Source organism: Odontesthes bonariensis, chromosome 12 (assembly GCF_027942865.1).
Source record: "Odontesthes bonariensis isolate fOdoBon6 chromosome 12, fOdoBon6.hap1, whole genome shotgun sequence".
Taxonomy (NCBI): Eukaryota; Metazoa; Chordata; class Actinopteri; order Atheriniformes; family Atherinopsidae; genus Odontesthes; species Odontesthes bonariensis.
In genome coordinates this window covers 24,640,787-24,662,456 of record NC_134517.1, presented here as the reverse complement: position 1 = coordinate 24,662,456, position 21,670 = coordinate 24,640,787, and the positions used below count along the sequence as shown (strand labels likewise).

At 38.8% G+C, this 21,670-nt stretch overlaps 2 protein-coding genes across 2 annotated transcripts in view; both read right to left on the bottom strand.

Annotated features, from left to right (window-relative positions):
* The window catches only part of abca12 (ATP-binding cassette, sub-family A (ABC1), member 12), a 65,172-nt gene extending 54,916 nt beyond the window's left edge, over positions 1 to 10,256 (bottom strand). Inside the window, exons 1-14 of the mRNA XM_075479838.1 lie at positions 9,946 to 10,256; positions 9,406 to 9,483; positions 9,100 to 9,193; positions 6,881 to 7,019; positions 5,849 to 5,979; positions 5,331 to 5,401; positions 4,730 to 4,900; positions 4,436 to 4,629; positions 4,204 to 4,322; positions 3,897 to 3,997; positions 3,406 to 3,552; positions 1,470 to 1,636; positions 1,077 to 1,210; positions 280 to 410 (exon numbers count right to left, since the gene is read on the bottom strand). Coding sequence (XP_075335953.1) covers positions 280 to 410; positions 1,077 to 1,210; positions 1,470 to 1,636; positions 3,406 to 3,552; positions 3,897 to 3,997; positions 4,204 to 4,322; positions 4,436 to 4,629; positions 4,730 to 4,900; positions 5,331 to 5,401; positions 5,849 to 5,979; positions 6,881 to 7,019; positions 9,100 to 9,193; positions 9,406 to 9,471 — 1,665 coding nt within the window. The 5' untranslated portion in view covers positions 9,472 to 9,483; positions 9,946 to 10,256. The remainder of the gene's footprint in view (positions 1 to 279; positions 411 to 1,076; positions 1,211 to 1,469; positions 1,637 to 3,405; positions 3,553 to 3,896; positions 3,998 to 4,203; positions 4,323 to 4,435; positions 4,630 to 4,729; positions 4,901 to 5,330; positions 5,402 to 5,848; positions 5,980 to 6,880; positions 7,020 to 9,099; positions 9,194 to 9,405; positions 9,484 to 9,945) is intronic.
* A 2,965-nt stretch (positions 10,257 to 13,221) lies between these two features.
* Positions 13,222 to 20,262, bottom strand: pofut2 (protein O-fucosyltransferase 2). The gene is made up of 9 exons (XM_075478739.1): positions 20,052 to 20,262; positions 19,007 to 19,260; positions 18,657 to 18,801; positions 18,227 to 18,337; positions 17,278 to 17,344; positions 16,959 to 17,084; positions 15,783 to 15,963; positions 15,085 to 15,208; positions 13,222 to 13,940 (listed from the first exon to the last, which is right to left on the bottom strand). Exons 1-9 carry the CDS (start codon positions 20,225 to 20,227, stop codon positions 13,787 to 13,789), a joined length of 1,338 nt encoding a protein of 445 aa, XP_075334854.1. The 5' UTR covers positions 20,228 to 20,262; the 3' UTR covers positions 13,222 to 13,786.
* Between the last annotated feature and the right edge of the window lie 1,408 nt (positions 20,263 to 21,670).

The following is a 21,670-nucleotide window of genomic DNA, read 5'->3' as shown; positions in this document are numbered from 1 at the left end:
ACAAAAGATGGGTCCAGAGCTCAGCCAGCATATTACACAAGCAAAATTGAAAGTAAATGCAGCCACGAGGTAGATTAAAACTAATTTCTTGTGAAATTACTCATATGCCCTCCATATGGAGTGCATGTCTATCTGCCACCCAACATCTGAGCAATAACACTGGCGACTAAGTACTTATGAAAACTTGTGAAAAATAATAATAAAGAAAATAAGATTGAGGTTGTGATATTTTAATTAAAGTGTCAAGGCCTGTGGTAAATTAAAATACTACAAGCATACCTTCATAACCACTTCCATCACACCGTCAAGGACTTGGTTGAGCCAAGCGCTTGCCTCAGACTGGTTGGTCAGCAGCAGATGATAAGTCATTTGGAGATGACCAGCATCTTTCAGGACATTGCTCATCATTTCTGAGAACCATCATGTAGACAACAAGTGCACAGCAAGGAGATAAAACCATGTCAGTTTACCACGTATTCAGTGAGACAAATCTTTTGATCTTAGACTAGAAAGTACAGGCCTTTTTTTCCAATGAATCAACCTTTGGACACTCTTATTGTTTAAGCTAAACCTTGACTCGCATTTTTCTTTCTATGACATATTCCAGTTTTCTTTTGTGTGAGTGTGTGTATTTGACTTTTCAGCACACAACTCTTCTAATCCCTCTTTAGTTCTGTATGTTTTTCCTTTCATAGTCCCTTGAGGAAGGGTGTGAACTTGTGTAATTTATCTTTTGGTTACACAATATATATACTGTATATATATATATATATATACTTTCTGGAGAGACAATAATGGTGCTTGTAAAAGTATGTGAAAAATCCAAGCCATGATCCTGACATTACAAACTAAATTCCATGTAGGTTTGTTTTCATTTGGTCAGTATTCTTTTTGCTTTTTTAATGGTAAGGACTGACAAACTATTGATATTACTGTTTTTTTTAATTTTCAATCAAAACGTTTTCTCATTTGTCCTTTCTCAGTAAGTTCTATAGCCTGATGTTGTGAATAGACAGAGATAAGTAGGATACTTTTACCACAGCTAATCATTTTCTGTACATTTTTTGTAGCCTTACCTTCTACAGTGTGTAAAGCCAGCGTTGTTGCCTTCATGGACTGAAAGCCAGTTCTGAGGACTCTCTGGACAACCATGTCCACCTCTGGTTCAAGCTCTACAATCTCCAAAAGTATTTGACCGACCCCCAGAAACCTACCAAAGCATAGAACAAGGTTCCACATAAATTACTACCTGTTCCTTTGGGAAAACTTACTGGTTTGTGTACAAATCTCTAATAAGAAGGTCTGGTGCACTCAAGGAGATGTGTGTGAGAGAAATCTTCTAGAATGTTCTCAAATGTACAGAATCCAAACATAAGAGGTTGAAAAATTTAGAATTAAAAGCCTCAGTAGTCTTAATGGATTTCTTTCACAGCTTTCATATTTTAAAAAAGATATGGCATCGCACTTACAGCTCCTCGTCGATGTTTTGTGGTTGTGCAACTATGCTACGCCGGGACCTCGTGATGTTGGAGCCTCCCTGCTCTCCTGAGGATGAACCTCCCATAAGACTGTGAAGCAGTCCTTTGGCAAAGGACAGATCATGTGCTGCCACGTGCTTGCTCCATGCCAGGAGACTCTGAGAGAAACACAATTTACATAAGGTGGAAAAACAGAGGAGAGGAAACCCCAAAGATTTCATTTGTAAGTGAATGATTCTACAGGGTTCTGTTGCTTTATGTGTGTTTCCACATAGAGAACAAATTGATGTTGGACTTACAAACAAGGGCAAGAAACTATTTAATGAGAAAAATAGAGAAAAGCTATTTTGCCACTTATTGTGTTGTCTTCATAAGACTCGCTGCATTGTTAAGAAATAACCAAGTACACCAGCTCATGTCCTCTTTAGGGCATACAACAAATAAGCTGAGAAGCGTAAATGCTCATCTAATCAATAAGGTAATAGAAAAGGTGTCTAAAACTCTCAAAGTTGTCCTAATTAAATAACTAGTTGATTAATAAAGTTGCTGAGGCCTTAAAGATCATCTCCAGCAAAAAATCTAGTTTCTCATCTTTTCTACAAGTTCATATGGTATTTCTCATATTCTACAGGCTATGAGCGCAACAAGTATACAACAGCACGGCTGAAAATTTCCACCTTCACTTATTTCACTTATTACAAACCAAACAAACCAGTTCTGACCACTTGTGAAGTGGAGATAACTTTTCAGGGAAGAGATAAAATCGAACAAAAAAGGCAATGCATTGTTGCCTGCATACTCGCATAGTCGAGTGAAATGCTTTGTGTTGTGATTACCTCAGCTGTGAATCAGTAAAATACCACAAATACCATGTCTCTGACATGTTTGGTGAAGTCAGAGGACATATTGTCAGGTTAAGACCTTAATACCGTCTAAAGAAAGGAGAAAAATGTTTTTTGCTGCTTTGTTGCACTAAGGACTTTACAGCTTTTGTTCACTGACTCAACTGTGAACTCTGCAGCACATCAAAATAAGTGCTTCAAGACGGTGTTCAGGCCACCTGTCTGAAAGTTAAAGTTGAAAAATGAGAGCACATTTCAGCTGGATAATGGTTCTAAGCACAAACAATATGGGCCAGATTTGATTCCTATCGTAAAAATGCATAAGAAATGAAAACAGGCAGTGCACGTAAGACATCCATCAATGCATCCATCCATTTTCTATACCCTTTTAAGCAAATTAAGCATGATAATCATGAAGGGGTAATAAATCACACTGACAAATTTTACAAATTACTGTGCGTCAAACCTGAGCAGAAGCAACTCAGAACAAGTCAAACACATACAGTCCAGCAGCTCCTAAATCTGTCTGCCTCAAAAAGAAAAGGGAACACGACAGTTTGGCCTTGAATCATTTTGTTCTTTTTGGCGTTTTCTTGACAGAATGAGGTGTGTAATTAAGTGGACGAAAAGGCAGAGCTTTTCTTGCCTCCTCAAAAAAGACAAATGAGGTTGCACTTGCAACTGGATCGTGTCAGGAAACAGAGTTTCTAACCAGAAGCAGCAGGCTGCACTCAGTAATGTCATACACCAAGATCATTAATTCATGTCCAGTTGACTGAGCGAATACACAAATTTGTGCCTGTGTTAGCTAACAGCTTCTGACTCGGAATGATCTTATCAACACATGCATGCTGTCGTGGCGGTGCTAATTGGGTATCCTTTAGGTTTTCGTTTCCCAGGTGCTCCCTGGAGCTGCACTTGCCTGTTGCCATGGCCAACAGCAAAAGACAAATCATTTGCACGACACAGTGACAAAGGGAGAAAAAAATAGACTAAACATGCCGCAATACATAACATGGCTGAGTCATTTCGGATGTCTGCAGGTCTTTGTGTTGATACTGAAAACGTTCCAGATAGCAGCCTACCTGTTTTGCCACCTTGTCAGGGCTGATCCAACCCAAGAGCAGGTTTACAGTGCCTGTACTGCACGCAGCAGTTAGCCACATTGGGTTACTGCTGTTGTCACACAGGTAGGAGTGCACCATGGCCTTGTCCAACGTCAGACCAATAGCCTAGGACAGAGACCCCCAGTTATAGTGTTTATCACAGAATCGTAGTCAAATTCTAACTTTTAACATTTGCTCTTTTGGAGCTGGCACTCAAACGCCAACAAAAAACAGAAAACAAGACAATGTATAAAAACCTGTCCTATAACTTTTTTTTTGTTTTCTTTTCACTAAAGGTCTCTTCGATGCCCCTGGAGTCTGGTTTCTAAATTCAGACTGAGAAGTAAATGTGACGCAACTGGCTTTCTTGCTGGAGGGCATAGTTCTGAAACCAGAGTTGTGAGCCTGATAGTCAAGACAATCATCTTTAGTCTTTGTCCTTTTCCCTGTTTCTTTTTAATGGCACATACCTTGTCCAGTGGTATCTGAACCTCTTGTAGAACACGTTTCATTATTTCACTGAGTGAGTCATTGTGCAACATGACAACCTCTCCGAGAGAAATGGAAACATCTAAGGAGATTAAAATGACATGGTCCAATGTTAGCACAAATTTGACTGGCAACAATTTTTTCTGCTATTTTTTTTTTCTTATAGTTACTGTGTTTCCCTCAATGCTTTCCCAAAATACCAGAACTTCATGCCTTGATTTTGATTAGGTATTTAAGAAATCAGACAAAAAACTCTGGGTAACAATAATGCTGATGGTGTCAAGTTACCTTTTCCAGGCCAGTTTTGAATGTACCGGATCAAGTTGGTCCCTCCGAAAAGCAGGGGATGCACAGCAGAGAATAAGTCACCAGTTTCAGGGAAATTCCTCTGGATGACATGCATCGCACTAAGGAGAGTACGAGGGGACAAAAAAATAATTAGCAAGTATAGTCAATATAGACCCTCACACATCAGCCATTTGTTCACTTTTGCGCAGTTGCATCATCGAAAGTACTTTACCTCTGTATGTTTGTGAGTAGGGTTTCTGTGCTGCTCAGCGCTTGGTCAACAGAATGAGGGGAGAAGAGCTGAGGAAGAGCAAGAAGGCTCTCCCACAGTGAGGTCTCATTTTGCAGCTGATCGAACAACAGCACCGTCGTCCCAGCCACTGAGAGTATCTCATCTGGCTTTGTCAGCATCAGCTCCGTTAGTATCTGACAACCGAAGATGATATCTGAGTCACAAACAAACGCCCCTTTTCTCCTGTCCATTTTCCAAAAATATCAACACGAACACGCAAATGAAAAGGCAAACCTGGTTGAGTGCATCAATTGAGACTTCAAATACGGTGTCGTTGGAGTTGCAGAACGTGATCACTGCAGATGTCAGGGTGTCGGGTGATGTTCTGTTTATCATGGGCAGAGTCATAGTGCAGATGGCTCTCTTCAAAATGTTCACAGACTCCAGCATTTTGTTCAAGGCCTCCTGCAAGACATGCGATTCAAGTTACTACAGTCAATCATTCATTAAGAAAACCCTGAACCCACTCAGCCATTAGCTTTCCAAAAAGTAAATACATATTTCTATATATATAAACAACATTAGTATTATTGAGCTAAAACTACAGTTTTACTCATTCTAAGTACAACAAATGCTTGCTGTACTAAAAGGTTGAGTTTTGAATATGAGTTAGACCCATGGTACCTTACTTCAAATGGACATGTATACACTGACTGTCCTGAAATTTGATCGAAGACATGATTTTAGCAAAAATCTGTCATCGGTTTATTATGTTGTAGCAGACTAGGCATTTTTCTTATCATTTAATTATTCTTTGATATATGGCTTGGACTGAAAACCACACTATTTCCTCTGAGCACTCTTCTACCTTTCACTGGATCTTGCCAAAACCCACCTGATCATCCAGAGTGGTGTTGATGACACTCATGAGAGAGATTTTACTATGGTTTCCTTGGTAAGATGAGCCTTTAAAATAAGGACACATGGTTGAAGGCTGACAGAGTGTAAAAGTTTATACATCAACAGCAATGTCTGTGCAAATAGTCCTAATACCTCTATCTTCCTTTATGCAGTTAGCTGGACAAATGATTTGTACATTTTAAACATAAACTACAAGCAGATGGTAGATAAGCTTAGTACAATTGGGGGGGGGGGGGGTACCCTAACCCAAAAATAATAAATAAAAATAAATCTATCTACCAACACAAATGATGTCTTTAAAAAATCTTTAGAGGACTTCCATTTAAAAAAGCGCTATCATGTAAGTTAATTAAGATTTGAATGTGGCACTTTTATCAAGATCTCAGAAATGAATAATTCAATCCACAACAGGTGATGAGTATCTTTACTAAAAGCACAAACATTTGGGCAAAATATATAGACTGAAGTGCATGCAAAGGGGAAATAACTTACCAAAAATGTTTTCCAGGAGCTTAACCAGTGCTGCTGGATCATTACTGGAGTCATTGGGGAAATTAAATTGGAAAAATTCTCCTCCATGAACCAGAGCTGACAGTGGGGAAATCTTTTCCGAGTGGGTTGACCTGTAATGTAAATTTTGAAAGAAGAAGTAATGAGAGCATTCTTCTTAATCTCCAACAAAATCGAATCTTAAAAGGTGTTCCAAAAGGCAAATCTTTCTGATTTATTTTATTCGATAAATGTGCAATTCTGTATGCAACTTAAACAGACCAGAGGCTGGTCAAAGAGCTGGAACTGTAACAAAATAAGTATCAAACCACTTATCATTTTGGATTATGTACCATAAGTGACAAGATAGATCTGTAACCCAAAGTTGCATTGAAGCAACTCTGTCAACTTCCACTGTGGCCAAGGGGGTGCTTCTAAGAATCTGCACACCTGCCCATCAATGCTAAACCTGAGCAAATCCATTCCTGAGATGGCCATCCTTGGCCAAAAGATCAGTTTTATTTCATCTATTTGAGTAAACACTGCTTCAAAGAGGATCACAGGTTTGCTCGCTGAAATACGTTTAACGGTCATCTATTTACATTTGATGAGTTCCTTTTTTTGTGATCATACATGCATACTTCTGCTAACTTACACACGGAAAACTCTATTGTTCTTTTTTAAAGAAAAATGTTTTAAGTGTAACCCCTGTTGATGACTTATTCTACTACTTATTCTACTTCTCAAGAAAAACTGAAGTTGAAAGCAACTGGTTTTTTTAACCAGCTACTGTCATTCCTGCTTATGGCATTTAAATACTCATGCTTACTGGTGTTATTTTGGACCTGAAGGCCAACAAACCAGATAGGTTTGTGTGAGCAAGTGTCAAAGTACAGTACAGTAAAATAAAATTCTGCTAGATTAATGTTGTAAACTATTGTTAAGAATCAGTTCCTCTTCCCCTCATCCACAATGGGATGTCTGTTTTAGGTCTTCATGCGGAAATCTAATTTCCTCAAATAATAAAAATGTTACCTCCTATTCCTCGATGATTTTGATGTAGCTGAGTCCACCAGGCGAGATGTGTTATGACAATTACTGTCTGTGTTGCACATGAGGGTCTGCAGGAAAGGGAAGAAGCCCGTGCTGGGTAGATTACGGGGTCCAACATAGCCTAGAAGAGACGGAATTAAGTTTCACTGTCAGGATGATGCTTAAAAACAACTCTTCTTCGGATCTCTTTCAAATCCAGAAGCACTGTGCTTTAAAGGGAATAAATAGATCACAAGTCAAAATACTACATTCAAGTCAATTTAATATCATCAATGACATTCATAGAGGAACCAAATGTTCTATTAACAGAAATGAAATAGTCAGATTTAAGAAAAATAAATAAAATCTGAGAAGTTCTTTGAACAGTTTGAGGAACATCGTTGATTGCAGGGTAATAAGCCTGTGATCATTTCGTCTGGGCTGTAACACTTGGATCACTATCTGTGTGTAACTTACACCATCTTTTGTCAGAAAACAATCTCAGCTATTGATTCAAGGCAGGACAAAAGAAAACGACATATGAAGAGATATGAGGATCACGTTGCAGTTAAGCAACTATGACCACACCAAAGTTCCAGAACATCGCATGTCTGGTATTTTCTATTTGTACGTTTTTCCAACAAACACAAATGGTTTAACCAATGACAGCCATGACACGCGTGAAAGACCTTGAGCATGCAAGCTTCCTTTCAAAACGTGTCTTACATCACATCCCAATGTTGTCTTTTTTATCCACCCAGCCATTTTTATTGTTTAAATGTATAGTTGTCACAGCTGGAAAGAGAAATGATCTAGAAAATAAAACATTAACTTATGAGAGTTCAACAATGGAGTAAAAAAAAAAGAACTCCAAGCCTCACACTTAAAATACCAATGTAAGAGGTGTGAAGTAAACAATGGGGACAGCTTTTGTAACTACTTCTTCACAAAGAAAACAAACAATGGATTCAATGGCACTTCCTCTAGAGGTAAAGATCGGTCAGTGTATTACTACGATGAAGAAGTAGGGGGGACAAGCATAAGCATCGGCGTCTGCACAGTTTAGAAATTAAAAAAAAGAATAATAATTAGAGTCCAAACATGACACTTTTTCCCATCTCGAAATTGTCTTTTATGATTATGGATAATTGTTTTGGGACAAATAGGAGCCCATACTGAAACTGTGATTATTCTTTCTTTTAGATCAGTGTTGGCCGCATTTGCAGACCAAGATGAAACAATATGCAAGATTCAAGGCGAATGCTGATCATTCAGTCAAGTTCAGATACTAAAAGTGGTTTTGTTGTCTGTTTTGGGTGTGTTCTAATACTGTGCTTGTTTCCAGTACGTATGGAAAGAACAAAGGAGTCCTGCTGTTTTGAAATAGTGGATAGCTTTTATATTTGAGCCCGCTGGGGTTATCAAATTTCAAAAAGAATCCCTGAACGCTCAGAATGTGATACATTTAAGAGAGGCTGGACAAATAATGTGAAAGCAGCTTCCACTGCAATTGTTATGCTGTTATTTTCTAATTCATATCATACACATTGGCAGTCGGATTGGCGGATGAAGTCTGTCTAAAAGAATGCTGATGCTGGCGTATTGTGAGGCAACACACTTTTTTCCTGCTGGTAACTGTAAGACTTGACCACCCCTCCCTCTCCAACCACCTTTTGTAACCCTGGCTGTGGATGTAAGCACAAAGGTACATGTAAGACACTCCCTCAAGAAAGAAGCCTTACCCACATGTACTGCAAATGAACAGAAGTGACCTCAGTCCGCAGGATTGAAGAAATATAGGAGAGCAAACGCCATGTCAACAGTGACGGGATATGCTCAGTTCTAAAAGGCTATTGTTGTTTGACTATTATTCTTCATTTGATTACTCAGATTGTGAAACTAGAATTTGGTGTGACGGTACTGGCCTTAAATGTACCCTGGGGTCCATGTGAGGTCTGTGCCAATACATGTTTCAGAAGTGACACAAATTTCTTTATGCACTCCGAGCGGAACATAAACCTAAATCTAACTAATGTAATGACTTGATTAATTGTAGATATAAAAACACTTTAGAAACATCTTTAGAATAAATGTTTCCACTCATAAGTTATTCTTTAGAATTGAGAGGATAGGATCGTTTCCTTGAGGTATATTTCCATTATATTTGCATTTGTCTCCAAACTGGGTCAACATACTTTATGCCAGGGAAGTTTTATACTCACACGTCTCTCTGACGATGGGAGGGAACTGGTTGCGGGTCACAGCAATGATGATGAAGATGATCAGAGGCCAGGCGATCAGAGTCAGGGACCATAACTACAACACAGTACATTAAAAATCAGGTGTGGCAATCGTTTTGTGAAAAGTTCATTCCCTACACCACGCATTTTGAGGGACACATGGCGTGAAAGCTATGGGTTCATTTAATTTACAGCAGATATTCTCCAAATTTCTTTTAAATGTTGATCAGATTTTAAAGGAAACAAACAAACAAACACAAAACACTTAAACACTTAAATGTCACCCACAGGCTGTCTGATGACTGACAGGCCATTCTTCCAAAGAAGAAGTCGCAGCTGCCGGAAGAAGGCCATCAGTTGAGTGGGCTGAAAATAAAGACAAAGACACATGAAAGTGATCTGTCAGTCAAAAAACTTTTATAAGTCATTTATAAGTTATAATACTGTATTAAAGTAGTAAAAACCTCACACCTATGCACGACCAATAAATCTGATCTGATCTCTTAAAGGGAGAGTGAAATTTCCATTATGTCAAGCAACAATTAATTCAGCGAGGACTTAAAGTGGAAACATCCAAGTCAGATTTACTTGTACAAGTGGTAAAGTTTTTAAAATTATGATGAGAAATTACCTTTAAGTCAGATGTATTCAAATCTATTTACAGTAGTCAAACATCGAAGATCTAACAGATAAACAGGCTAGCGTGGCTACTGTTACTGCCATCAAAATATCAAGCGGCTGAGGAGATACTTTTATGAACTGGTTTCATCGCGCGCGCCCTTTACAACGAAGCGTGTAGTGATAAAAAACACGAAATTGCCGACAAACCTGGCTGCCGCTGTCCTCTTGGCTTGGGGTTGGGTTAAATTGGTTTGAATTGTTCGCTATCTAAGTGTAGTTGGCAGGGTCGTTAGGGCGGGCATGGTGCCGCGGGTGGCCCCTAGCAGGATGCCCTTTCCATCAGTTGGATCGTTGCAGGGAGAAAAAAATAATTACTCACGCTCAAAAACAGTGAGAGAGAAAGAAAACGAAATCCTAACGCCTAAAAAACAAAAAGAGAGACTCTTTCTGAACCGCAACAAAAAGAACCTTCACCTCACCGGTTTCTCCAGATAATGAGGGCACTGCAGCTCGTCCTCTACACAAAGAATACCTGTGAGGGAAAAAAGGGTGTGACTAGCAGGTATGTGTCCAAAGCAAAAAAAAAAAATACCAAAAAAAACGCTAGTCTTTTTCAAACAAGTTAACGAGACTTGTACTTGAGATTGTGTGTTATTGGAGGGTCCTTTAAATGTAAGAATATGTGCGTAAAATCAAGGAATTCTATATCTTATCATCTTCTCAGTCAAATATGCGAACCGTTTGTATGGATGCTGTTTACAATCATGACCTCCTGAACGCTGCTTTACGATGTTCATTCAGGGTGACTTTGGTGAAAATAGGGAATTGGGAGAAGTGTGGCTGTGGGATGAAGGTTACAGGCTCCAAAGTTATGAGGCGTTTATCGGTATTGTTCCATAGCTACTGAGCATGTGGATGAGAGTGCTGACAGGGTGAAGCTGGGGGGGGGGGGGATCTCCACTGGGAGAAGTCACACAACCATCATGAGGGGGATCCACTGGGAAAACGTAAAAAGAAAAAAAAAAGGTGGAGATGTTTCACCTCTCATTGTTATCTTGAGGCTGAAGATAAGGAACATTCAAGTGAAAAACAAGAAAATACAACAGCCAAATAAATAGTAACAGAATTTATATGCTGGAAGCCATATTGCGTTTCCTTGTACAGATTCATGTCTAATGAATGAATGAGTGAAGTTTCAAATGATTTTTTTTTTTTTTTTTAAATTTGCCAATAGAGCAGGAGCACCTGTCTAGCAGGCAGAGTTACTTCTACAGATTTTTTCCATTACCAGATGTTAAAAAAGCCACATTGCAAAGCAATGAACAATGGAGTAGGCTATTAAGAGTTGGGCCAAGCATGGATAAAGGTGAAATATGTGACACTGCATTGTGAAACTTGAAAAAAAAAATCCATCATCAGGGCAGCCATACCTGTTTTCCATTTCGTTAACATGTGGGGAAAGTGTCAGAGCCATGAGCGAGTAGTTTAAACCCTCTGCCACAGGTGACACAGCCTCAGGCTGGTTAACTTTAGGTTCCTCAGACATCGCTTCTCTTTTTTGGCTTGATGTGCTGTCCGTTTTTCTCAACGCAGGCTCATCAATACTCCAATTATAGGGAAGAACGAGTATTTGAATGACATGTACATGACTTATGTATTTACGCAACATAAGCTTTTTATATGATTAGCATTTTTCTCAGTTTCACCCAATTGCTTGATGTGATTAAGATGTCGACTGTGTGTGTAAATAACGTCTCAATTAAAGAAACACTCCATTAAAAATGATAAAAAAGGAAACTCTTAATGTCTTAAAGTGCACATTAACTGCAAGGCTATCAGACCCAAGTCTTGTAAACCAGCGCGATGGCCTGGGAATGTTGGGTGGACTCAAAGCTGCACGTGCTAAAACATGTTTAATCAAACATTGTGCATACTCCAAAGTTGTTAGTGTTAATGGTATTTTTATCGCCCATGGTGTAAAGACAAGGCTGAAAAGCTTAAGAATTATTAATATTCCTCCTAATGCTACTTACAAAACCTGTTATTATTCAAACATTAAAGAGAACGTGATGTAGCACTTTGTGTCAAATGTTCTGGATAAATGCATAAAAAGACATGCTGACTCAGAAAGGAGAATAAAAACCCATTTGTAATTCACTTTATAAATCTTATGTGCTTCATATATGAACTATTGACGCAAGAACACTGACTTCAAGGAGAACTTAACTCGATGACAAGAAGTCACACAACCATCATGAGGGGGATCCACTGGGAAAACGTAAAAAGAAAAAAAAAAGGTGGAGATGTTTCACCTCTCATTGTTATCTTGAGGCTGAAGATAAGGAACATTCAAGTGAAAAACAAGAAAATACAACAGCCAAATAAATAGTAACAGAATTTATATGCTGGAAGCCATATTGCGTTTCCTTGTACAGATTCATGTCTAATGAATGAATGAGTGAAGTTTCAAATGATTTTTTTTTTTTTTTTTAACTTTGCCAATAGAGCAGGAGCACCTGTCTAGCAGGCAGAGTTACTTCTACAGATTTTTTCCATTACCAGATGTTAAAAAAGCCACATTGCAAAGCAATGAACAATGGAGTAGGCTATTAAGAGTTGGGCCAAGCATGGATAAAGGTGAAATATGTGACACTGCATTGTGAAACTTGAAAAAAAAAATCCATCATCAGGGCAGCCATACCTGTTTTCCATTTCGTTAACATGTGGGGAAAGTGTCAGAGCCATGAGCGAGTAGTTTAAACCCTCTGCCACAGGTGACACAGCCTCAGGCTGGTTAACTTTAGGTTCCTCAGACATCGCTTCTCTTTTTTGGCTTGATGTGCTGTCCGTTTTTCTCAACGCAGGCTCATCAATACTCCAATTATAGGGAAGAACGAGTATTTGAATGACATGTACATGACTTATGTATTTACGCAACATAAGCTTTTTATATGATTAGCATTTTTCTCAGTTTCACCCAATTGCTTGATGTGATTAAGATGTCGACTGTGTGTGTAAATAACGTCTCAATTAAAGAAACACTCCATTAAAAATGATAAAAAAGGAAACTCTTAATGTCTTAAAGTGCACATTAACTGCAAGGCTATCAGACCCAAGTCTTGTAAACCAGCGCGATGGCCTGGGAATGTTGGGTGGACTCAAAGCTGCACGTGCTAAAACATGTTTAATCAAACATTGTGCATACTCCAAAGTTGTTAGTGTTAATGGTATTTTTATCGCCCATGGTGTAAAGACAAGGCTGAAAAGCTTAAGAATTATTAATATTCCTCCTAATGCTACTTACAAAACCTGTTATTATTCAAACATTAAAGAGAACGTGATGTAGCACTTTGTGTCAAATGTTCTGGATAAATGCATAAAAAGACATGCTGACTCAGAAAGGAGAATAAAAACCCATTTGTAATTCACTTTATAAATCTTATGTGCTTCATATATGAACTATTGACGTAAGAACACTGACTTCAAGGAGAACTTAACTCGATGACAAGAAAACGCCACGATGTGTCGCGGATCAAAAATGCATCACATTTTCACTTTGTAGTTTCACTTTGGGTGGAAGGAAAACAAACAAAAAAGAGAAACTTAAAACGTAGCATAAAATATTTAGAAGCTTCAGTGGCAAACGTAATACTTTAAAGGTCATAAATGACAAATTGAGACGCCAGCCAAACAATACTGTCAGTCATTACAATACACTTTCCTCAGCATGTGAGATGGTGTTAGAAATAAATATTCCAAATTCTGTAAAATACAAGGCTCTCATGAAAGATCCACAATGAACATCCAACCTAAAAATATATCCAGAAGTAGTTGTTGGAACATTACAGTAACATATTTTTTGGCAGCCCAGTCTTGGCCTTTTCAGAAGCATATTTGGTCACATTGGCCACCTGACAGCACCACACTGATGTAAAAGTAAAAACCATAGTTTAAATATCTTGTATATTCCATACAATAAAAATAAAAATAAAAATGACTGTTAACACTGTTTTTTGGCAGTTGTGTGTCATCAAAGTCAGAGGTCACGTTAGTACACTATCTTCCAGTGTGTGGGCTGCTCGCATTCTTTCTCGGTGTCGCCACAGAATCGGTTGTATGTAGTTTTGGGGTCAAATCCCAAGATTTCTCTTTCTTCGTGGATCCGGAAAGAAAATGTGGACACAGACGTTCCTATAAAGAATCTGGAAACAAACAAACAAACGTATAAAGAATGAGGTAAAGCCAAAATGGACATTGAGCTAAAACAGTCTGAGGTGCCTCGTGCACCGTACGCAGCGGTGTGCATGTGTTGAAGCACGACAGCAGCACCCACACAGGAGTCCAATGCACCGGTACACTGCACACCGCATCGCATCAAATGCACACCGGGAATGTTTCATTAATCAAAATATGCCTGCAGGCTGCAGTGAAGCTGGGTCCGTGGGGCAAACATTGCGTGACAGTGTGCACGTCTGCGCGTCGAACAGTCCAGTGTATCTGTGTGTGTGACGCACCTTGCATTCCCCATCAGGAAGGTAGGAGAGAGATGCTTTAGAGGCAGTTTGTGACGGAGCATCTTAAATTGACTGAAGTAAGTAACTACAAGTTAAACTCGGCCTCTGTAGAGAAATTTTTGTTTGCTTTTTTAAGTTAGACATTGTATCAAAATTTTAGACTTCCTTTAAGTGTTGGTAATATTCCCCACATTGTCCCACACGAACATACCCTTTGTCTTAAATCTAGTTAAAGTGGATCTGATCACTCCACCACAGAGTAGCAGCCTTTCAATCAAAATGTAGCTTTTTCCGAATACGTGTCCTTTGTTTGTTTTTTTACTATTTAATTGTAAATGAGACCATTAATTCATAAATGAATAAAGACGAGCATAATTCTCTGTAAAATACAACACAGGACTAGCCATTAAGATCATAAAGTTATCATAAAAATCCATTCTGAGGTCACAAATCGAGTGAGGAGTCATTTTGCCTGAAGCCATCTGCACAAAAGGATTTCTTTTCGCAGTCGAAGGAGTCGCCCTCTGCAGGTCATTAAACAGAACGCACATGGTTTTATTTTGATACGGTCAGCCTTATCTACCATTTTTACACTGTCTGTATTGATGTACCATGAGCTGAAGACACCTTACAGAATAAGATAAACTTAAACATAAAAGGGACATGATTAAAGGAGTTTGTTTTGTTTTTGCATGTCTTGACAACCATCCACCCAGTCTACATTAAAATGTCCCTGTTGTATTATCAAAGGTGCTGAAACAATTAATCTGATCTTAGAAATGACCACTTCAGCTACAACAATAATGTAACAAAATCATGTAAAGGCAATGACCTGGCATGGGCACATATCCACTGGTCAATGATGGCCACTCCTCCATCTTTCAGTAGTTCCAGGTCTTCTTTGGGTGGCTCAAACCGCACCATGTCTGGTAACAACCTTCTCAGCTCCTTCAGGTCTACAAATGTACACAAATTGCACAGGATGATGATATGCCTTTACAATTACTTGTCCTCTTGTTAATATCACTAAAATATAGTAGATTCTTATCTAAATTAATCCAAAATACTTTTGGATCTATTTTTTTTTCACATAAAACACTTAAAGCAACATTAGAGAAGTTTGGAAACCTTGACACCCTTCCAGCTTTTTTTTTTAACGTACATCAACCTTTCCTTCGTACATTCCCCCAGCATGAAACTGCCCATGAACTTTGGTTTCCAGCCCCACACCGCACGTTTTTTCTTTACGATTGCTTGACATTTTTGTGGGCTTTTGATGGCGTCTCTGTTGACTCTTCACCGTGACAACAAATTCACATGTGTGGTAGTTGTGCCCACACGCAGATTTGTTTGTATGACAGTAGTGTTACATCCCAGAACTGTAGGGAGAGCCAAAAAGAACATATCCAAAGTTCTCCGGTGTTACTTTAAGCAACTTAATGTATATCACAGACATTTCTACATGCCTTTGAATCATATGAATGAGCAACAAATTGCTATTCGTTTCTAGATGTGCCGTTACATCATTACCTTCACCATCTGCATCTGTAGCAACGAACACTTTGTCGAGTTTGTGTTTCTTCATCAAGCTGCGTAATCTTTTGACCGCCCCCTTCAGGCTGGGCACATCCTCTCTGTGACCCCAGATAAAGTCTTTTCTGCGCAGATGGACTCCTAGATATGGACCACCTTTGGCTGAGCCAGATTTAGTCTGAGGGGGGAATAAAGAAACAGAAGTCCACCTTTTAATTACTGCTAATAACTGAAAAAAAAGGTTTGTCTTCCTTGGTTTGAGGTGATTTCCCATGGTCCTTGTACTATAACAGATAGTACACAGAGGGTACGACCCCAGTTTGTACAAACCGGCTGAAGCGCCAGTCTGAGAGCTAAGCAGTAACCTGACACGAACACAGTCAGCAACAAAATATGCCTACTCTACATTTACTGTATTTCAACAACTTTACCTGGCCACCAGACAACCCATTGTGATGGGGAATTGAAACTGTCACATCTATCGGTGTTCTCTTCAAAATAACCAGACTCCCTCTTCAAACATCAGATATTTTACTTTAAAGAGCACAAGGTCGAAGGTCAAAGGTCGAAGGTCAAAGGTCTAGCAATGCCTCGGTTGGCTAGTGTGTTTGTTTGAATCAGGTTTTTTTTTGTTTATTTGTTTAATTTTTGTAAGTTAGTCCAAATCCATATTACCCCTTAAAACACACAAGATCAGGCAATGGCAGACCAGTGGTTCCTGAGTTCTTTGAGGTTCCTGTCAGAGAAATCCTAAAGAGAGCATCATAACAGCATCAGCAGCCAATTGGGAAATGCTCACTGACAGCAAGTTATGCCTGTTAAATTTTCTGGATACAGCATATCCTTAAAGAAATATGGAATTTTTTAGGTAAGTGTGTTTTTCGGGTGGCTAAAATGTGTTTTGATGGTTTCTGTTATGAGCACTTACTGTATGTTCCATACCTGCAGTTACTTCTCTTTGTCTCATTAAACAAGAGCTATGCTTTCTCATCAACAGTAAATAATACACCCATTGTAGATAAGAAGGTCATTCAGCTCTCTTTCAGAGAAATCAAATTATCCCTTTCAAATTTGTAAATGGAGATGGTCACATTGTCAACATTTCAAAAGGTGCATTTCCCAGAATAAGTGCAACCACAAAATCATGCCATGATAAGGCACACAATGACTTGCCTTCATGCGTGTCCAGTCCTCACTGTACATTGTTTGGTCTCTGTCATCTGTAGAGTTCAGGTATTTTGCTCTGAAGTCATCTCCTATGAGTCGCAGGTGCTTCGCGAAAACCATGCTGCGGCGGGTCTACACAGATAATTGCAGAGATTCCTACATCAGTTTACAGACAAAAACATGTGCTTTTGAAGTTTGGTAGAAATGTGCAAAAAATCCAATAGCACATGGTATGAGTTACTTTAAATAAGAACAGAAATAAATGTTTCACCTAAATCCCGACACAAAGATAGATACAATACAGGGGTGTTTTTACTTGACTTACATCCCAGTAATGCTTCCCAGCATAGTCATCATGAAGAAGGGTCTCTGCTCGATCAAGCATAACTGATCTGAAAATATAGCAGCACACAAACATCTTTACTAAAGCAAGTATTCCTAAGATCTGCAAGAATAAGAACTAAAACTACAATTAAACAATAATGTAGAGAAGAAAAAAGGGAAAAACGGAAGCGCTGCGAAGATCCAAGTCTTAAACACAGGTGCTCAAACAGTCTTTGTGGGTGGTAAGTATCATAAAAGAAAAGGCAGGAAACTGTGGCACTCCAGTTTCATTATTTTTTACTTTTCTATAAGGCAAAGGACTGACCAACGCGTTTCAAAGTAAAAAATAATGAAACCGGAGTGCCACAGTTTCCTGCCTTTTCTTTTATAAACAATAATGTAGTCAGGTCATCTTTCAGTCGCCCACAAACAATAAAATTAGGTTGCTTAATTGTTTTTCTTTAATATTTTTGGGGGCTTTTTATGCCTTTAATTAGAGAGAGAGACAGGAAGCAGGGGGCAGACATGCAGCAAAGGCCCGCTCGGTGCTGGACTCGAACCGGGGCCAGCTGCAGCGAGGACTATAGCCTATGTACATGGGGCGGCTGCTTAACCCACTACGCCACTGACTGCCCCGCTTAATTGTTTTTAATGTAGTGCAAACCGCTTTCCCTCAAGATGCGACTGATGTGTTAGGATAATAAAGGTCTCCCTGTGACAGTGATTTCATTATTTGGGCATTCTGTTTTTTTTTGCCAAGATAAAGTAAATCTAAATTCATTAAAAACACAGATTTACCAGACAATTTGTAAAATAACTAAAAACTCTACAAGAATGTTATTACTGCAGTTTCTCTCCCATAGACACTTGTTTAACCAGCCACTGGTGTTTTAAAGATGTCAAGACAATGTCTCTGTGTATAGTCAGTGGATGTTTTTGTGTAGACCCACGTCGCGGTGAAGTTTCTCTGAAGAACTGGGGCTGTGATCGAGGCATGGCCTTGGACTGATATGCATGAGACGTTTCGAGCTCTCGTCTCCTCAAAGCCCCAAAACCAGCCTCTATGGAAACAAACAAAAATACTGCAGGTATTTAGGTACATGCCACAGGTACATAGCATTACTACAGTACTGTGAATATGATCTGTTAGGTTCTAAAAACTGGTTTGTGTATTTATGAAATGGCTTCTTTGTCGAGCTTAAACAAATCACTCATGGTTTTCATTTTCACAATTCTTTTAGAGTATCATAAAATATATCCTCCACAGATTGTGTACAATGAAAACTTGTGAGATACACTGTATGTGAAATGTTGACATTTACAATATAACATACTGGTTCTAAATAGATGTTGTTGGCTCGACACATTGTGTTATTTCACCTGTAGTAGCCCTGTTTATCTTTAGAGTACATCAGCTTTTCGATGCATGGTCGCTCATCAACTTTTTCTTCCCATTTTCCATCAGTCCATCCCTCAGCATAGTTTTGCATTATCAGAACGTGGTCTATAAATGGGCCTCCATTTTCTACATCCAGGAAGAGGAATAAAGAAGCACTCTTAGTGACTGTGTAGTTTGAATTCACTAAACCTGCGAGGTGTTTAAACATCTTGTAATAAAGTGGTGACTGAGCTTTGTCAGAAAATGTATAATATACAAAACATCTCATTTACAAATCAGCCATGTAAAAATAAAGCAAAATGTCAATGGAATTCCAGATAAATCGACTCACCGGCAATGAATTCCTCATACTCAATGACAGGCACGTTGGCCTGCAGGCTAGTAAGGCTGAAGAACTCTCCCCATGGGATGCGGATCTGGTGGATATTGGGACTTTGCCAATGATAGAGGCGCCCCCATGGAGGAAGCACCAATACCCAATCATCCCCCGCTTTCCTCAAAGTCTTGACAAGGGAGGCCATGCGGATATAGACATCTCTACGCAGATTGAAACCCTCTGGAGGGTTTACATCATACAACAGGTACCTGAGATGGAAAGAAAAGATAAGAAAAAGCTTCAATGCTATCACTGTTCCTAATTAAAGAACAACAACAAGAAAGAATTTCTTCCTGTCTTTTCTGCATTATCATATTTGGCTTAATCAGAAATGTTCACCCTGACAAAACACACATGACGTTAGTATTAGTCAAAATAGACCTTACGAATCCCTGTTCTCCATGGTTCTCAAACTGTGGTACATGTAGCCTACAATTAGTGGAACACAAGCTCCCTGTAGTGGTTAGAGTAAGGGTTGTATTCTGTTGTTGGCATGCAGTTCTTGATGTTCTTACTTCCAAATATTTTCTGAGGTGGTACATGGTGTAAAAAGTTTAAGAACCACTGCTCTATCAAACTTTGTATTAAAGTTAACACCCATGATTCACGGAGGAATGAATAAGTGAATGGATTCAAGTGAATACAACTCTATTAAAATAATTCTAACCAACTATCTCTACGCCGATAATCACTGTAGCACAATACAGTTTTCACCTTCCTATTAGCGTGTGTGTGGACAACGGATTTATGGGTCGTATACGTAAATAATCATTCAATTGGAAACTTTTACAATGGAATCAGTCTCGCTGTCTTCGAGAATAGGGTTCAACACATGCACCGAGGTCTGAGAAACGGGATAGAGACAGATACGTATAAGACCAGGAGTGTAACGTGATGTTATAGTTGCCATACAAACACACTCACCACCTACAGTTCAAGAAAACTAACAATTGTAAATTAATTACTTTAGCATTTCTAGCTAACAAAAGAGTGGACTCACCGCAGATCCCTAGCGGCAGCGATGGGTGCTGTGGCCGTGTGGCTTGCACTGAACACATTGTCATTTTTCACAGTTTGTAGCGCTCCAAAAGCGACGAAAAGAAACAAAGGGGACGTCCTTAACGAATAAGTTGACAACAGATATATCAATGGTATATGCAATGTGCAGTGCGCCATATTTCCTCAAAGCCACGCACTTCCGGAAGCACGGAAGGCGTCGGTACAGTTGCCGAGCAACCAGCAATCAGAAAGAGCCACCTGCAGATTTGTGAGGATGAGTTGATTAACAAAGAGAGACATCTTCAAACAGACCTTGAAAATCCACTGAATGAAAATGTAAAGCTGTCGCTGAGCCCCGAAGATTGATGAATAAAGTTGTTCTTCTCATGTATAATACAGTAGGTTTGACTGTTGACCTTTGCAACTCCACTTCCTCAAAACACTGAACTTTTGCGTGTAATGACAGACGACGCACTCCTCCATCCAAGACACGCAAGCCTACTACACAGGTACAAGATTGTCAAAGAACTCAATTTAACATGCAAACTTCCAAAAGTAAATGCCCTATCTCAGCGCTGCCCATTTTTTTTTTCATACCTCATGTGAAAGCATTTTCATGGGATCATGTCCAAATGGTTCATTTTTGTTTTGGTATTTTCAGGCCCAGATGTGACACTGCTCTAGTGCAATACAGTATTAGACTATTGCAGAAGTCATTATAAACAGTAAATTCCCTGCAGTAATGTTAAACTATTTGGAAAAGATCAGTCCCATCTAAGTGACAATATAAGTGATTCTGCTGATCGAGGCTTCTCATGTAAAAATTTAATCGTATCACTAATTCTTGGCTTGCCTCGTTTATTGTTCCTGGCTCCAACCTACTTTAACTTGTGCTTGCACGATAAATATAATGAAAGGCTATATAACCAAAGGATGCAACTTTGTGTAGTTTCCAGCAGGAATGGAGAGAAAAGAGATTGCAGAGTCATCCTGCTTGTGAGTTCTGCTCCGTTAGCTGCCATTTACACCATCATATTATTTCAAAATCTTAAATACTTATGTATATATATATATACGTATAGTCATATTTAGTGAAGCATGATCTCTTTTTGCTGGTTAATTCAATAATATTTGAGATATCAGCTATGATCATATGATATTTTTCATGCTTGCCCACCAAAACCCATATTGCTTGATCAACAATATATTTTAAGGGTGCACCATACAGGATTTCAAAAAACAGTATAGATATGCAAAAGAAAAAACAGGTGCACATTATTAATAAAGTTCTGCGACTATAAGATGTCATGACCTAAAATGGGTTTGTGTATTTATAAATGTTCTTATAAAACTAAAAAACTTCACTGTACTTTAAAAAACTTATGATGCCGTTCTGAAGCCAATCCTAACAATACCCACTATCTGGGAAAGTTCCTCCTCTTCCGTCTGTATTAATTTTGGGTCAGTGTTCATATTCAATTTTAAAAGTCTTTGCCTGCAAATACCAATTACACTGAAATGTTGTTGGTCTGCCCATGGCGCCAACACAAAAATCCCTTGTAATGTTTATTGACAGCTATTCCCTTTTCATAAAGAAAAGATTGAATACTTCATAATATA

Bases quoted from the DNA above. Each gene is read 5' to 3' on its own strand.
- pofut2 (XM_075478739.1), bottom strand. From the start codon at position 20,227: ATGGCGCACTGCACATTGCATATACCATTGATATATCTGTTGTCAACT. The intron at 18,338-18,656 runs GTGAAATAACAC...TTGTTTCCATAG, and splicing joins GATAAACAGGGCTACTACAG to AGGCTGGTTTTGGGGCTTTG. The intron at 15,964-16,958 runs GCAAGTCATTGT...TTCCCCCCTCAG, and splicing joins AGGACTGGACACGCATGAAG to ACTAAATCTGGCTCAGCCAA.